General features: G+C 42.2%; 1 protein-coding gene across 1 annotated transcript in view; it reads right to left on the bottom strand.

Annotated features, from left to right (window-relative positions):
- Window positions 1-10,015, bottom strand: part of TSNARE1 (t-SNARE domain containing 1) — a gene marked incomplete at its 5' end in the record, with an annotated part of 103,865 nt that extends 93,850 nt beyond the window's left edge. Inside the window, 4 exons of the mRNA XM_009888175.1 lie at window positions 689-696; window positions 3,545-3,590; window positions 5,146-5,220; window positions 9,925-10,015. Of these exons, the coding sequence (XP_009886477.1) occupies window positions 689-696; window positions 3,545-3,590; window positions 5,146-5,220; window positions 9,925-10,015 (220 nt within the window). The remainder of the gene's footprint in view (window positions 1-688; window positions 697-3,544; window positions 3,591-5,145; window positions 5,221-9,924) is intronic.
- Between the last annotated feature and the right edge of the window lie 8,640 nt (window positions 10,016-18,655).

Here is an 18,655-nt window from a genome sequence, read left to right as displayed (position 1 = left end):
TCTCATTTTAGCCACTGGCTGAATATTTAAAATTGCTTTCACAGTTCCAGAAGGAAAAAGCTTTTTTCAAATAGTTGCCACAACTCACCTTCAACAACGATCATTTAGCGTAGTAAAAATTTGTGTCTTTCAATATATGCAGTAACACACCCACAGAACTACATCGATTTGTCTGCACACAAATACATTCCTACAGACACATATTTGATTAAGAATTTATATAACTTCAGGCTTCAAGGAATTTTGGATCAATGCCTTTAGTTTGCTTTTATAAATAAACTCAATTAAACAGTACTTACCGCAAATCACAATGGGCAGGAGAATAATTTTCTTGAAACTTCACTTTCCAATTTTTACCTGTTACGTGGGTCTACAGAATCAATTAGTCCCTAAAGGGAACTTATTAGAGTTTGTGTTACCAAACATCTCACCTTTCCCACCCCACCGATGGAAGAGAAGAACTATAGGGACACACATATAGAAAAACTAGCATTCCTCAAACCTCTCACAATTTGCTGTAATAAATTAAAGTGTAAATAAAATAAAACAAAGCCCTGTAGGCAAGCACCATTTGAATCAAGACTGGATCTGCACCAAGTCAAGAAGTTCACCATGCAGTCTCACAAGACCTGTAAATCAGGTCCCCTGAACATGCGTAGTATTTTGTATTACTGTACAGGGTGTTAACTTTAATGCCTTAATATATGCACACAGTGGTCAGGTTACAGTTGGTGTGAGAACTATAATTTTCCATATCCTGACCAATATGCAGCTGGAAAAATAAGTAAAAACCAATCACACCACTGCATTGCCTTTGGCAGGTTTTATACATTTAATTTCTCCCTTTTCGTATTTGAAGGAGGCAGAAAAGAAGACACGTGTGAAGCTGCAAATATGTAAGAAAGCTGAACGGATGTGAATTAACTTTCTTTTCAAGCAGTGTGCATGAAACCTCATGTGTCCCCAGCACAAGTAAATGTAATTGCATGAAACATATGTACTGTTGGGTGTGACCAAGCCTATTTCTGAGTCAGAAGCAGATCACCAAGGACATACTAGAACCCCCTTCTTTTTCATAACGCACCAAAGCCAACCACCAGAGTTCACTTGCAAGTGACAGCCACAAGGAGAAACAATCTGCAGCTGGTCCACTTTAACACAATTTCTGCTGATGCTGCCTGACCCACACCAAAATGTTACTGCTACAGTCTCCTGATGGTTGGTTTCTTATCTCTTTTAAGGCATAGGGGTTTGTCTCTATCCTATTCTTCCTCTAGCCTCCCTTTACCTCCAACCCCACCATCACTTGCCTCCAAGATTTGAGTACTTTTACAAGGAGGCTGAGGGGAGACCTTATTGCTCTCTACAACTACCTGAAAGGAGGTTGTAGAGAAGTGGGCGTCAACCTCTTCTTGCTAGTAACAAGTGATAGGACAAGAGGAAATGGCCTCAAGTTGCACCAGGGGAGGTTTATATCGGATATTAGGAAAAAATATCTTCACGGAAAGGGTTGTCAAGCATTGGAAGAGGCTGCCCAGGGAAGTGGTGGAGTCACCATCCATGGAGGTATTTAAAAGATGTGGTGCTGAGGGACATGGTTTAGTGATGGTTTTGGCAGTGGTAGGTTGATCATTGGACTTGATTATCTTAAAGGTCCCTTTCGACCTAGACAATTCTATGTTTCTATGATTCTATCCGGCATCTTGTTCTTTTCCCCTATTAAAACTCTGCTGCCTTCCAGAGAAGATTGGTTTTTTGGAGTCATCAACCATTGTCAATACATCAAAACACTTGATTGCACCTAGGCTTACTCTAGGTGCAGGGATGCACAACAGCCATGCAATAATTAGCCCTCTTCGTCCTATTAGCACCAGTAATTGGCCAGCAGTGTCCCACATCACATGGAACAGCCATTGCCGTACAGCCATGTTGTAGTCCATGCAAGACCAGAGCTGTTCCCACCTCTGCAATCCACTCCACTGACAGTAAACTAAGTTGGTCAAAAGCACAAGAAGTGATGTAACATAGACAGCATAAAAACAAATCCCAGCTGGTTTGCAGAAAAGAAACACCCTCATCTCTAAGCTCAATCATCAGAACCATTAAATGTTTGACATCCGGTGAATTTGACCACCATTTGAGAACATGTTATTTGTGACCATGCACAATATCCACGTCCAATACGAATCACCAGTTCCTGGACAAAAATAAGCTATAACATTTCTATAAATGGATAGCTGAAAAGCAACATCTGTGGACAATCACTCAAAAGGTGGCAGTGGGAACTCTCAATAAGGGTAAAGGAATACGTTAACCCTTTGGCAGACAAAGGTCTTAGTTTCATTGGCAAAAAGGTCTGACTCAGAATTGCAATTGCTTGAAACCTATCTAATACCAAAACTCTGGTACATTGACTTACCTTAATGGTAGGGTCTTTGATGGCATCATTCCACCCTTCTTTACCAAGAAGCATTAATGTTACAAAGAACAACTATTTCTTATATACGCATTAAAGAGGATATAGAAAACCATTTGGCCCAACAAAGTAGAGAATGAAGTTTCATTAGGAAAGTAGAAAATCTGCTAATTGCCCCTTAAAAGAAAAGAGTATCGAGAATATGAGAAATAATCATGGAAATTAGGCGTAGAGCCCTGCTTTTTGGTGGCACATTATCTGTTGCAAATACCTGAAAGCTTTTTAGTGTGTATGACTTGAAAGGCCAACCTAATCTCTGCTGGACTCATACTACAGCTCACTGATCTCCTGACATCCAACCTCTCATGGAAATCTGTGGAGATTTCTTAGACACACACATACCTCATATATAGCATTACTATTTGCGAAAAACTACACACGTACACATATATATAAATATGTATGTGCATACGTATCTTTACAGTCTTAATCACGTTACATAGCTGCATAGGCATACCTACATTTACACACACACACGTACATATGAAACTACATATATGCACAAAACTATAATGTATATACTCTGGTTACTTATCATATTTATTCAGTGACAAAGTTCCTATTATGGGTAAAAAGAGGAAAAAAAAATGGCTTAGTCTGCATATGTATATAATAGTTAACGACAGTGTAACGTAGGCAAAGAAGGCAGAATACATGATCCTTCTTAAAACCGAGGACCTCTTAATTCCTTCTGCAAAGTTGCACTTGGAAAGCGATTTCCCTGAGCCTAAGAGCCGGGTTGCCAGGGAAGGGGTTACAGGACTGGTCTTTGATAGATTTCACCATCGACAAAACTCCCATCAAGAATGGAAAAACAGCCCCATGAGAACACAAAAGCAGAGAATAATTAAACAGGTTTTACATTTATCTTTTTTTCCTGGGTCCTGTACTCTGGGTCCTCTCTAAAGATGTCATACATCTTTATTTGAAAACCCCCTCACTGCCTTCAATGTCAGTAGTGGGGGAGCACCACACTCTTCAGCATCATTAGTGGAGGTAGGAAACAGCCCTTTTTAGCAATGTACTCACTGCTAAACATAGAGACACATGAACTTACCTGTTTGGTACTTCTCTGTCCAGTAGGAAGCAAAGCTTTGGATTTCTCTGCTATTTTCTGTAAAAAAGAGGAAGAAAAAAAAAAAAAGTAAAATGGTTGAGAAAACAGAGTCTAAATACTTAGGGAAGGAATCATATGAAGCTATTTCTTACGCTTTGTAAAGTAAAGGACATCATAGAAAAAAGTTGTCTTATTTCGAAAAAAAGGAATATAACCTCATTGAAAAGTTTGGTCTTGCAGGAATTAAAAGTCTTCAAAGCTTCCAGCATGGCAAGGTTATCAAAACTGAAACAGGCATTTAAGAAATGACAGCTAGGACGTGGATAAGTAGCAATTTACCACTCAGATTGGTTTCCTGACGCAACCGGGCATTCACAAACGGCAATGGCTAATTTTGGCACTTCTGAATTGATGACAGTTTTTGTTTAAAAAAAAAACAAACAACGAAAAACAACTACATGTACTGGTTAGATGGATTATACTGATGAACATGAAAAAAAAAGGAGCATAAAAAAGGTGTGTGTATATGAGGGTGGAGCCCTTTACCTGAATCCTTCCAACTTCTCATTTAATGGGATAAAGTCATTCTATTTAAAAACCCCACAGTTCATCTTTTGAATAGGGTAGAGAAATAATTAAAGAAATGAGATAGCGCTAGAGATAATGTAATGCTATTACATAATATACATGCTGTTGAAGTGCAATTTTATGTACTTCTATTTAGTTATTTATTACCCACAGGCAGCAAGTGCTGCGAAATCAATCAGTGTAGAGCATTTCTAATAGAGAAATATTCTTAAGTGCATGTTGCCAGCCAAGTATCACTACACTTATATAATTACAATATATTCTTCCTATGTGTTGGAAACATGGGTCAAACTCCCTAAAATAGTATAAGAAAGCAACCAGAGTTTGTCCAGGTTGTATTTGCATAATTAATCCAGATATACATTCAAACTTGTTACTGCAGGGGAGAGAAGCAGTTTCAGGATGGTAAATTTAAATCATTACTCCAGTGTTTAAAAGCAAAGCAAATCTGCTCGTCAGTAGAGCCTCCCCAGGGTAAAGCAGGAGAGCATGGAAGCAAATCAAAGAGATGAAGTTCAGGTTTTGTTTGTTTTATTAAACAGCTTGATCTTGGTGACAGGTCCAAACCACAAGATGTGTTTGGAAACCTTCTGGCAAAGCCATACGGCACAGCAGAACCGTAAGGTGGGTTAACATTTAAATTAGCAATGTTGCCCGTGCATTTTCTGTAAGTAGAGAAGATGGAAGGGGCACTGTGTCATCACTTCTCTTTCTCCTCTGAAAGTGGAGACACATTAAAACAATGCCATGGCTGAGCCAGGGGTACCACTGAAGGTCCACCAAATACACAGCTGGTAAAAACACACTTTTTTTTTTTTCTTTTCCCTTGCAGCTGAATTGTTCTGCAGTGGCATGCATGTGCATATCCTGCTGTAATGATACACTGCTTGCCTGGTAAAGTAAGAAAAGAGGGAGGAAATGACATGTGAGCAGATCTATGGAGATGCTCCGTGCTCCTGGGAGCCATGCTCGCTCCCACGTAACACGTTCCCAAACTCACAGTGGAAGCAAAAGAGACCCTCACCTTCTGCACAGCTCCGTATCTCTGGATGGCATCAGACAGCTGGTTCTTCAGCCTGTCCAGCTGAAGTCGCTCTTGCTGTTTTGGAAAAACAGAAGTCTGGTTAGCAGGTTCATAGAGATAAATCAAATAGATGACTCTGTCTCTGACCATGGGGAACAGTCCTGGCGGGAGACTCCGAGTAAACAAAGTGGGGGCAAACAGTATTTTAAAAATTCAACATCACTGGGGCTACCAGGATGCTACAAGGTTTTATTTTAGGAAGGGAACACAAGATGCTTTGATCTTTCCAGCCAAAGCAATTAAAAAAAAAAATGTGCCTTGGATAATCAAGATAGTGCTCAAGTCATGACTACTGTGTAGTCCACTATCTGAGCCAGACACCTTGTATGGCAGGGATATATAGTAGGACATTTTGCTCTCCTCCTTAATGCATGAAGGGGGTCTCACTCCAATACTTGTTCTTAAAGACTGTGAAACGCAAGCAAATGAATACCTTACTGCCATCAAAAGAACAGAATGGTTGCAGCATTGTATCCTTCTACTTACTAAAATCCATCCTCAGATTATCTGCTGGATATGACAACCCAAGGGATTGTCCTATAAAAAGACCATCAGAGGGTTGAAGCACCTGTGCTGTGAGGACAGACTGAGAGAGTTGGGGTTGTTCAGTCTGGAGAAGAGAAGGCTCTGGGGAGACCTTATTGCAGTCTCTGAAGGCTGGAGAGGGACTTTTTACAAGGGCACGTAGGGATAGCATGAGGGGGAATGGTTTCAAACTGGAAGAGGGGAGATTTAGATTAGAGATCAGGAAGAAATTTTTCTCTCTGGACACTGGCCCATGTTGCCCAGAGAAGCTGTGGCTGCCCCATCACTGGAGGTGTTCAAGGCCAGGTTGGACAGGGCTTTGAGTAACCTGGTCTGGTGGAAGGTGTCCCTGCCCATGGCAGGGGGGTTGGAACTCGATGATCTTTAAGGTCCCTTCCCATAAACAATTCTATGATTTTACAATATGATTCTATGATTTTTTTGGATGATACCCCATGACAGAGTTCATCACCTCACTTGATGGCAATGGGTGATTTACCAGACTTGACAGGTCCATCAGCCATAATAGCATTCCTTTTGCCTGGCCAAGGGCCTGATTGTCAGAAATCAACTTATCTCCATGTTTTTCAAAATGTGTAGCCAAATGTCACCACCTTTCTGCCTGGAGCTTGCCCCAGCAAGACACTGATCCATGCTTTAAACAACAGAGTTCTCAGAATGAAGACCACAGTCTAACCTAGATATAACTCTCCAACGTGCTGCAAAATCGCTGCTCTTAGATGAAGTGACCAAACCCCAACAGTGAAGTGTGTCAGGCTAATCCCGAGGCAATGGAAATTCTCCTGGAACTATTCTGCTCCCTGGATCTCAAACTTCAGGTGTGGAGGAGCTCACGTGTCCAGGCTTTACAGAGGGGAATGAGCTGCAAGGAAGTGAGGCATCACCTTAAAAGCCACAGAAACAAACAAAACCCAATCTACACCAAAGCTACTAAGCAGAACTGTTCACTTTACAGCAATTTCAGCTGTTCCAGACAACTGCCTAAGAACACAAAAGTAAATTTTTTAAAGGATAGGATAAACGTCTTTAAATTTTAATGGCAGTATTTTCATACCCAGAAGAATATCCCACTCTTACAGTTCTTCATCCAAAGATTTAAAACCATTTTTAGAACAGGGCAAGTATCATTATTCCCATTCTACAGATAAAGGTCTATAAACCTTATATTTGTTACACATGCAAAATAAGATAAGATTGCCACCCTGGAGAGCTGATCTAATGGTCCAGCACTCGTCCTACAAAAACCTGGAATTCCAGATAGGCCTGTCTATATAAGTCCTTTGAGGTTAGTTTGAAAGGAAGCCCTAAAATAGCCATGTGCTATTTTACATCAGTCTCCTGCCTTGTACCACACTGATCCACTTACAACAGCATCTTTGCTCCTGAATTACTATCAGTTTGGTCAGTTGGGCGTCCTGACTCCAACAGCTCCAGAAGCACCTGGAGATTCAAGGTAAGCCAGAGAAACTCCCCCAGAGCACCTTGTTGGCAGTGCGTTACTGCTGGAAAATAAGGAAGAAAGAAAAAAAATATTTTCTTTTGTCTGTGCGTGCATGCGTTCAAAATGGATCGGAAAGGACTGGCTATAAAGCTCTAAATTAATGGAAGGCTTTTCATGCTGTGAGAAGTTTTATGGGAGGAAAGTTTACGGTGCTACCCAGATCCCCAAGAGGGACCTATCGACCAGCAGCCAATGCCCACCAGAACTATTCGTTCTATATATGGGAGGAGGGCTACAGGCTTTATATCAAAATTTGTAGGTTTAATTATTTAAACTGCATGCCATTAGAAAAGAAGAGTTAAAAAATAAAATCTGTTAAATTAATTGACCAGGGAGCAGAAAAAGTTATTATGTGATGCCAATAGAGAGCAGCAAGTTTATTCCTCATATTACCATAATTGTTTGTGTGTCTATTTCCTTCAGCCCTTAAATATTCTCCCTTTAACTTAACATTTTTTTTCCCCATGACAGTAAAAGCTATTCTGCTGAAAGTCCCCAGTGGACACTATGTGGGCTTCAAGGGCAAATAATGCCATTCTGGTGTGGCACTGTAATTGGGCTTAACGTGACCTTGCCTGATTTCCCTTTGGACCCAATTTATGTCACAAAAGGGAGCCAGGAGATCAGCACAAAACAGGCCAGATCCCCATATCTCCAAGAAAGCATCTTCTGTTTCATCAAGCTTTGATGCAATTACCCTCAGAGCATGGAAGAAAAAGAAAAAAGAAAAAAAAAATAAAAAATAGTCCTTGTTGTCCACCAGTGATCAAAGCAACATATTAATAAAAATCAAAGTATTCAGGTTGATGGCTGCATAAGGTCGATGTCTACGTATGGTGAACAGTCATTCCAGGCTTCCCTCCCCGTCCTCTGGAGCAGATCATCACCCATTTGTTTGGGTTTTTTTTTAAGGTGGGCTGAATTGGACATGGTCTTCCACTGGTTATAAAGGTCATCTGGGGTGGTTCAGCTCTTAAATCCTTATCTCAGATGCTTGTTTCCAAGTGACCTAAATCCAGGCGGTAAAAAACACTTGGACAGAGATGAGTTGTGTGTTTAAAGCAGTGTTTTTTCTAGGTGGAAGGACGGTGGGAACAGAGTTGAAGTAATACAGGACTTTGGAGAATGGCAGGAAGTAAGTGAGGGTAAAACACCAATTCACGTAAGTTCCTGACCTAGAAGCTATATGGATGCTGAAAGCAAGAACGTAACAGAAAACTGCTAGGCAGAATCAAGTAGAAAAGAATTGTCCTTATTCTCATTTCAATTGACGAATCACCTGTTATGTGGGTGAAACTTCTCCACTCTCACAGCAGCTGGAGTTCACCCCCCACAGTAAGTTTCTGTTCTTCCCCAAGACATGTACCACAAGCCAAAGACAGCAGGAACGTATGGGGTAGAAAGGCATTTGTGGAAATGCCAGAAACCTTCTGTTTGTCCGACCGTTGCACTGGGGACCAGGGGATGGGAATCATTCACACCCCTGTGACAATGTTGTTCACATGAGTTGAACCTCCCGATGACAGAAGACCAGTGTGTTTGTACAACAGATGGGGCGGCTGTGGGGTAAACTGTAATTCAAAGTCCTGCTCTGATCTGGCCACAGTCTGTAATTATCCATCCCCACCACTGCCTTCACTCTAGCATACAGCATTGAATGAATGTCATATCTAGACATATTCCACTGCTTTTTGCTTTCCAGACACTTCAACACACTTCCAAACTCGTCTGCACATGGTGCACCCACTGTAGAACTGAGTCTTTAACCAATGCCAAACTAATGTGGAGCCAGGTGATTCTTGCAGTACTTTCACCCAAACTGAGTGAGACCCTGAGGCAGGTGTGAGCTATAGGCAAGTCTTTGCTGCCGAGTTCTTGATTTCCAGTTCCACATGATGGAAGGGAGGTGATTCTTCCCCTCTACTCTGCTCTGGTGAGACCCCACCTGGAGTACTGCATTCACCTCTGGAGCCCCCAAGATAAGAAGGACACCAACCTGTTGGAGGGGGTCCACAGCAGGGCCATGAAGATGATTAGAGGGATGGAGCACCTCTCCTATGAGGACAGGCTGAGAGAGTTGTGGTTGTTCAGCCTGGAGAAGAGAAAGCTCCAGGAAGACCTTATAGCGGCCATCCAGTACCTAAAGGTGGCCTACAGAAGAGCTGAGAAAGGACGCTTTACACGGGCATGTAGTGATAGGACAAGGGGTAATGGATTCAAACTGGAAGAGGGTAGATTTAGATTAGATATTAGGAAGAAATTTTTCACTCTGAGGGTGGTGAGACACTGCAACAGGTTGCCCAGAGAAGCTGTGGCTGCCCCACCCCTGGAGGGGAGGTTGGACGGGGCTTTGAGCAACCTGGTCTGGTGGGAGGTGTCCTTGCCCGTGGCAGGGTGGTAGGAACTCAATGATCTCCGACGTCGCTTCCATCTGAAACCATCCTATGATTCTATGATTCTATGATCCAGTTTGGGGAGAACTGATTTCTGCATCTGTTTTTCCATTGGCAATTCACAAATGCAAGCTACGCCCATTGTGCAACAGGAAAGGAATTTACAACAAGACACGGAGCTAAACAGCTTTAAAGCACCCACTACCACTTCTCTTTTCATTATTCCCCCCTCCGTAAGCCCCAGCACTCTCCCCCAGTAGCATCCTGAATGACACGTACCCTGGATGAGCCTCTGACAACCTCAGACAGCTGCTTGATGGCTTTGGTGCTAGTCGTGATGGTTTTATTAGTCTCCTGCTGGGTTGCATGCCTGCAGAAGAGAAGAGATGATGCGAATTGCAATTGAAATTAATTGCATAATGAGACACTTACAGAACTTTTTCAAGCTGCAGAGCAATTGAGACAACACAACACACACTGCATCAAGCAATAGTAGTACTACGCAAGTCCAGGGCCTTGACCAGCAATGGCAGCCAGAAGGCTGTAGAAAATACTTAGCAAGGAGCTGCCAAAAATGTTCCTCCTATGATCAGAACAAAGGTAACAGTTGTTGGTCTGCAAAGTCAATGGGGGAAGATAAGGTGAAAATAGCGGTCAGGCAGGTAATGAGGCCATCACAGATGGTTGGTGTTGCAACTAAAATACTCGAAAGAAGGTTTGTATAGCAAAAAAGCGATGCAACTGGGGAGATACCTGATGTATGGCCCAGGAAAATTTTGTATTCAGAAGAGAAATTTGAAGAGACAGAAATTGTGCAGGACAAATTTACTTACCATGATCATCTACCTGCTAATGACATAGTAACTCCGAGAAAGCACTGGGAACACAAAGGTGCAGAACTGTTTTACGAGCACTGAAACAGGCAGGCAGGGAGCCAAACCAGTCCCCTCTCCAGTCATGGTTGTTCCTCTCCTTTACACCCCAAATTCCAGCACCATTGCTTCTTGTAAGCACTGGTTGCTGGTGTCGGTGTTCAGGACCACACAAAGTAGGGGGAAGAGACATAAATGCTGTCCAAAGGTATTTATTAGCTCAACCCAGTAGTTTTCAAGCTTTATACCATCAACAGGGTACTTTCAGCCTCTAAGCTTCCCCAGGGAGCACTTCACATCTTTTTAGTCAGAAAAGGGTGGTTTTCCATAACGCTTCAGTCAAAAAAACTCTAGAAAGACTCAAAAAAAGACCAGGAGAAAATTATCTTTTTTTTTTTTTTTCTCCCTCAGAGGACACATTTGAGCCAGGGTTGTTTTGAAAAGACTCAGTTGTCAGTGCTCTTTTTTCAGGGTGGCCGGAATGTGGACTGAATGGAAGTCCTTTGATTAAAAAACTGTTAAGATGACTATTTATGGCCCCTCTGTCCTGAAGACCTACGGCCCGTCCTGGCGCTTCAGCCCCTTCCTGCTCTCTGTCAGCACTGATGGAGATCAACTCTTTCAAGACTTATGTCAACTCTTTCTTTATGTCCCTCCTTTGAGGAACAAGGCCAGCCCCCAAACAGTCTTTACCAAATGCAACCTTCCCTACAAATAGATTGAGTCCTCTCAACAAACACTCCACTGACTGTCATCTCCATCTGGTCAGGGTAGATGGACACAGGCACCAGGAACTGCGATATTCACCATAGCAAAGTCTTGCAGACTTTATCCACTTAAGCAAGATCTCAGTGCAGACAGCTCAGGTGGGAAAGCTGTCTAGGATAAAAGTACACTTAATTTTATTTCTTGTACCTACCGGGTATACAAGTGAAAGCTGAATGTACCATGAAGATAACATCTCTTAGCTGCGAACAGTAATTCAGATGTACGTTAAGGGTTGAACAAGCACACTGAAGGTGTGGACTCCTTTGGCACCATACAGGAAAGTGAAATAATGTCACATAAAGACAAGACAGGATCTGATAACCAGTTATTCTGAGTTAAATTAAGATACCATTTCTACATCCATTCATCAAAGCGCACTTCATTTATTTATGATCCCAGGACCCACTGTACCAGCTGACTAATTATATCACTTGTAATTTGAGATGGAAGAGGTCATATCTACCGCAGACAGGTATTCCACACTGCCATTGTGAGAGAGGGACCTGGGAATTGAATTCTGTAACATCGCCTGCCTTGAGGAGTACACAGTTAGCCCTATCCCCAATCTTTTAATCAAGTAAATCTTGCTACCAAGTGTGTGAATTTCATAAGCAGCAGTTTCAAGACTGAGACTTCCACAATTAATTCCTCTTAACGCAATGCAAGACACTGGAGTTGACGTCCAGTCATTTTGCAGACCTCATTAAATTATCTGCCCACAGAACGAGTCAGGGATTTACATACCGACAATTCCCCGTCCCTAAAGTAAAATGGCTTGTTAGGCTCATGCGCCTGATCCTTTCCAATCTCTAAAGTTAAATAAAGTCTCCTTCATTTGCATACTAATGTAAATTTTATGTTAGATTCCTTATGTAATAAATCCACGCCGTGCACCAACTTTGCACTGGAGTGCTGCAAAATAACTGGGAGTGGGAGTACAAAAAATAAAAGTTTTGCCTGCCACCTCTTCAATTCAAAATGCACTTTAACCAACATGCTGGTGCTTGATTTTGGTACTTCCCACTATGTTGTCAGCACAATTAACTTCTTATTCTTCAGCCTCAGAGATATGCTCAGGAATCAGACAGTGATTATATTTAATTCACATTAAATGCTATTAAGATCTTCATTAAAAAAAGAGGCCTTGAAACTCCACTCCCCGCAGCATTTTATTTTAATATGTAATGGTAACAAGATATGTCACTATTATTATTATTATTATTATTATTAGCTTTCTTTATATTCTTCTCCCCATGGAAGTGTGGAAGTTAATTAAAGGGGTGTCTCTGATGAATAAAATTTGCTTCTGAAAAAAGTCCTCCACACAATAGTAAGTCAAATACTCAGTCTATGGAGATACCGAGTACCTAAAATATAAACGTTGCAAAAGACTTATCTGTCTGTAGCGCTACTCTGAAAATAAGCTCTCTAAGAGGCAAAACAAAAAGGACTTCTCTTAGGGAGAATAACATCTCTCGCTGTGCATTTCTGTATGCACAAAGATTGCAAAACCAATGCGCTAAATAATACAAGAGATGCCACGCTGCTGCCTAAAAGTTTCCTATTGCTGCTGTTTTCTTTACCGGAGAAGTACGGTCTACCGCATCCACAATCCCCAGCACGCAGCTGCTTACAGTTTGTTCTTTGAACGATCATATCTCTAATTTATTTATCCAGTTTGAAAATGAGCACAGCAAAGACGCAGATGCAATGACGGCTGCTTCCCTTCTCCGCAGAGACGGAATGAAGGAGCTTAACTACTGTTTGCGCCGTGTCTTTGACATACTTGATGAATGACTGAGTCAACAAAAAGTAATCAGACCCCAAATGCAACGGCAAAGGCCAACAAGGGAAAGACTTCTCCCTGCCTCTCCATGCCTGCTGCCACTCAATAATGCCAAAGAGCTTTGTTTTCTCATTCCGGCAGGAGAAAGGCATTTTCATTTGTAATACAGGATATGGCTTATTTTACTTTCATCTGATCCCAAATAGAAGCACAATAATAAGTGTTTCAGGTACAGATTAAGGATATCTTTACTGTACCACCTCAAACTTCATTAGATTTTTGTGTCTCCTTTTGGCACGGTGCAACTGCATAGCAATGGAGTTAGTTTATGCGTTTAGGAACCGGGTGGTCAGGTAGGTTTGGCTGCACTTAAGACAGGTAGTATGGAATGACTTAACCATATACTTGTCTTTTGCACAGCAGTTGTTACACTTAATGCTCACTGCAGGTTCCTTGTACAAAAAAAAAAGGTAAAAATTATAGTGTGTGGAGCAGAGCACTGAGCTGCATGATCTGCGGCTTAAGAAGAAATAGGCTGAGTGTCTGCATTTACATATATTCCATTGTTGTTGGAGATATAAGGGTGCATCAATCACAGAATCACACAGAATCACAGAATCTCCTAGACTGGAAAAGACATGTACGACCATCTAGTCCAATCTTCAACCTAACAGTGACAAGCCCACCACTAAACCATGTCCCTGAGCACTATATCTACACGACCCTTAAATACCTCCAGGGATGGGGACTCCACCACTGCCCTGGGTAACACATTCCAATGCCTGATGACCCTTTCAGTAAATAAATTCTTCCTAATATCCAATCTAAACTTCCGTTGGTGCAACTTGAAACCATTTCCTCTTGTTCTATCACCTGTAACTTGACAGAAGAGGTTGACTCCCATGCAGAAAGGGAAATTGTTTGCACCATAAGACTTTAGCCAATCTCTTCCCTGTCTTAGAGCTGAATTTTGTGAAGGACTGACATCTCTGGAAGCTGATAGACCTCCACAAACTATAAATACATGCATATAAAACTTTATGCATTGTCCATAGGCACAGGAATAGCAAGGGTTACTTAGTCCCCGAGGCTCCTATTCCCCTTTCTAGACCTAATCAAGGTGCTTAACTTCAGAGCAACGCCAACGGAGGTCCTTCACCGTCTGTCGAGAGGGGCATCTCCAAAGGCGCTGAAGAGAAGTCCACCCTTCAGCGGTAACACACCACTTTTGGGCGTCTCCTACACAGCCAGGATGATCCTACAGTAGAGCTAAGGATATATCCAGAAACGGGTGATCCAGGCTGATGCATTCAACAGCTGCGTCAGCAAACACTTATCTATAGGATGGAAACTTGTGCTGGATTAGACCACTACAACTTACTGCGCAGAGACAGCCCCACGCCTTGTCCTCAGCTCGCTCTGCTTCCACAAACAGGGAGGGATGAACACAGTGGGCAGCTCTCATCTCTAAGTATTTCTTGCAGAGGTAAACAAAGCAGCAAAATGAGCTAAGGAGGAAAGGTTGTTTCACCAAGCCCTAAACTATCTTTACTGTTCCGTTACTGTCAGCAAAGGAAGAAAGTCTAAATCCACTTGTCCTGGCTCCAGACTAACACTCACAACTCTACTTTTTCCCCCTTTCTCCTGTAGGACCTGATTGTGCACTTTGAGAAACCATTTACAACAGAGCACAATATGGGCTCTAATTCTGGGTCTGTCAGCAAACCCCTTTGCATAGGTGTAAATCATCCAGCACAGTAAAAGTCAAGAGAAAAATGGACTGCTACTTCCAAGTTTCAAGCCACACAATATTCTATAATAAAAGCATCACAGATTTCCAATTTGCCTTTCACTTGAAAGCATGAGGGGATGTGGCGCTATTTTTCTTCAGGGAGCTTAGGGGATGGTCTGTGATCGTGTGGGAAGAGAAGGGGAGGTATTTCAAATCCACCTGGCATGGGTGCTGTGTCATCTCTAGAGACGGACACGGCTATAGGCTAGCAGTAATGTTTTTCAGCAGTTCTGGATTAAAAAACATATGAGTTGTGGTCAGATAGCGAGTCCTCACAAATTTAATCACAAAATTGCAACCGGGGCAATATACAACAATGCAAACCCTAGCAAAATTTTTCACCTTTTTTTTTTTTTTTTTGCATTGCTTCTTAAAATTAAATAATAATAAAAAATGAAGAATCAGTTATTACTCAAATAATTGGTCCCCTCAGAATTTGACTAGTCTTTCCAAGCAGCTAGTTACTCATTGACCTACTACCAGAAACTCAGGTTGGTGGTTTTCAATTAAATTATCTCCAGGACATAATATAAGACCCCCTCTTAACCCTGCATCACCTACAGATTAGCTCAGCATCACCTCGGACTTCATCTGTCAGTCCTTACAGACAGCTCAGAGAGCACTCAAACCAGGACCCCACAGGGAGCAGCTTAACAATGTCGTGGCCATTAGTCACCTCTCAAGTTATTTTGTCCTTGTTCCACCCATACTATTCCCAAGTAAGTTTTAATTTTACAAGTTTCACTTTATTCTCTAATAAAGGAGCCCCTTGGATCCTCTGTAAATGCCTTGCTAGCACTGAGATATACTACACCTCCCTCTCTCTCATTATCCAGTAAGCCTCTTAGCTTATCAGAGACAGAAATTAATTTAATTCGCCATAATTTCATTTTGATGAACCCTGGTGCCTACTGATCATGATAGTCTTTTTTTTTTTCTTCTTCTTTTTTTTTTTCCTTCAGGTGCTGATAAACTGCTTACTTCTTTTTAACTGTTCTTGCAACTTAGGTTGTACAGAAGTTACCCATCTTCCCGCCCCACATTCCTGCAAAAAGCAAGCAGGTCCCTCCCTTTCCAGCCTGAGGACCTCGGCTGCCCTCCGTGAGCTCTTAACATTCACCAGCAATTCCAGTACTGCCCCAATAATCCTTTTAGCGCCCTAAGATAAATGGCATCAAACCGTGACTATTCTGATTGCTTTGCCTGTGCTTTTTAATTCTGTTGTGCCTTTCGCATTTCTGCATTAACAAGCGGACCACGGCTTAACATCTGTCACAGAAAGGTTAATGGGACTTATCTCTGCAGCAATTCTCAGTGGCATAGCCAAAGGTGCCTGTACCAACACTGGAAAGCAACTGAGGGACATACAATCATAGAATCATAGAATGGTTTAAGTTGGAAGGGACTTCGAAAGATCATCCAGTTCCAACCCCCTGTCATAGGCAGGGACACCTCCCACCAGACCAGGTTGCTCAAAGCCCCATCCAGCCTGGCCTTGAACACCTCCAGGGATGGGGCAGCCACAGCTTCTCGGGGCAACCTGGGCCAGGAGCTCACCACCCCCACAGTGAAAAATTTCTTCCTAATATCTAATCTAAATCTCCCCTCTTCCAGTTTAAAACCATTACCCCTTGACATATTGCTCCACTCCCTGATGAAGAGTCCCTCCCCATCTTTCCTGTAGGTACTTGAAGATTGCAATAAGGTGTCCCCGGAGCCTTCTCTTCTCCAGGCTGAACAACCCCAACTCTCTCAGCCTGTCCTCATAGCAGAGGTGTTCCAGCTCTCAGAGCATCTTCATGGCCTCCTCTGGACTCACTCCAACAGGTCCATGTCCTTCTAATGTTGGTGAGTCCAGAGCTGGACACAATACTACAGGTGGGGTCTCACCAGAGTGGAGTAGAGGGGCAGAATCCCCTCCCTCGACCTGCTGTCCACGTTGCTGGTGATGCAGCCCAGGATGCGTGTGTTTTTTTGGGCTGTGAGGGCACATTGCCAGCTCATGTTGAGCTTCTCATCAACCAACATCCCCAAGTGCTTCTCCTCATGGCTGCTCTCAATCCATTCTCCAATCTACATGTAGTTGTTACCTTGCCTTTCTTCCAGTAATTTACTGAAGCTCTTTGCTGAAGCTTGGATCGGAGATGTCCTTCCAGGATTTTCAGAAGCATTATGCCCACCTATGGCTCAGGGTTGCTGCACTTACGACTTTGTAGCAGGAATTAATGAAGCCAGTCAACTTGCAGGGAGAGACAGGGAGAACTACATGCCTTCTGAGTCCTGCATGTAGTCCACAAACACAGACAACATTTTATATACCACAAAAGACTGTTTGAAACTGTCCCCCTTCCCTGAAATTTGCAGAGACATGGATGTTGTCTTATGTTTTTAACCTCTGTATCTTTTTGGAAACACCACGTAGGTGGACTCCAATATATGCACACTTCCTCTTACAACTTGCCGGTTGCAGAACACAGGGTGGAAGCTACAGACACAAACTGCAATAAACAATATATTGAATCACAAGTACTTCATGTAGCCAAAAAAAGACGACTGATGTATCTGCTCAAATACATTCTCTCACCATTTATTCTCCTGTAGAAATTAGCTCCTGCATTTCAGAGTAGAATCAGAAACAAAAGAAGCCCATGTCTCCCTATGTAGGAAATTCCCAGCCATAAAACCCTCTATGGCAAGAGATTACTGAGTTTGGGGCTGAGCCAGGGCCATGCACAGGCTCAGCACTGCAGGAGATGGCAGTCCTATCTATTATATTATAACGTTAATCCCAGTGGCTACATCCCAGGTCTAGATAGCATTTAAGGGTCACGGGTGGTGTTAAGAGCACCACTTCATACTACATCAGGTTTTCTGTCATTGCTGGATGTTTTTTTAATTAATATGACATGCTTCCATGTTATCAATGATATAGCAATCCACCCTCCTTACTGTATGCACCAATCCCAACCGATGAAAGCCATTCGGATAGCGTGGATGAGTGAGCGTGCATGCACAAGTGTGCAAGAACGTGTCCTACGTGCACATGTGGACGTAGGAAAGACAGGGAAAAATAGACAGGAGACAAATTGCATGGCAAATTAATTTAGCCTATTATCCTTCCCACACTTGCTCGCTTGGTTTTAGCATTTAACGTGGGTTAATACTCCATATGGAACTGTGAAAAGTAAAGATGAAGGGCACCTTACTGATGTGAATGAGTGATCGATCGCTTTAGCTGTCCTTGAGAAACGACGCTGAAACCATCATTAATAAAAGAGCCAGGGCTCTGTACCTTGGAGTATGAAAAGTTTTGGTGAACAGAGCTGTAGAGCTTTTGAGGCTTTATTCTGATTTTAAAAGTTGCTTTTGCTGTTTCATGTTTTTTCTTGCCACCCTTTTTTTTTCCGTGGCAAGAAGATCCAGAGCAAACATATGCAAAAATGGAATAAATCACAGAAATTTGTGAGACGCAGACATTTTCATCCCAGAAAATACGTTTCATTTTTTAAAAAAGCCAACTTTGCTTAAAACCAGGCAATTTTAATTGAAAAATGAATTCATTTCACTCAAACAACCACGAGGTGTTCCATTATTCTGTGAAGTGAGCAAGAAATCAAGGGCAAACAAAGAGCTTGAGACATCTTTCAGGTTGTTGTTGTTATTTGTGCATTTCTACTTAGGGGTATGAAAGCACAAGCCCTCCTAGTGTATACTTAAATTAAGTGATGTGCCTAAATCCAGATCCTTGATCGGGATTTAAGTGAGAAAGAAAAGCCATTAGCAGTGATTCTA

This window comes from Charadrius vociferus, unplaced genomic scaffold (genome assembly GCF_000708025.1).
Source record: "Charadrius vociferus isolate BGI_N301 unplaced genomic scaffold, ASM70802v2 scaffold276, whole genome shotgun sequence".
Taxonomy (NCBI): domain Eukaryota; kingdom Metazoa; phylum Chordata; class Aves; order Charadriiformes; family Charadriidae; genus Charadrius; species Charadrius vociferus.
Note: the sequence above shows the minus strand (reverse complement) of the source record. Positions and strands in the feature narration are given on the sequence as shown.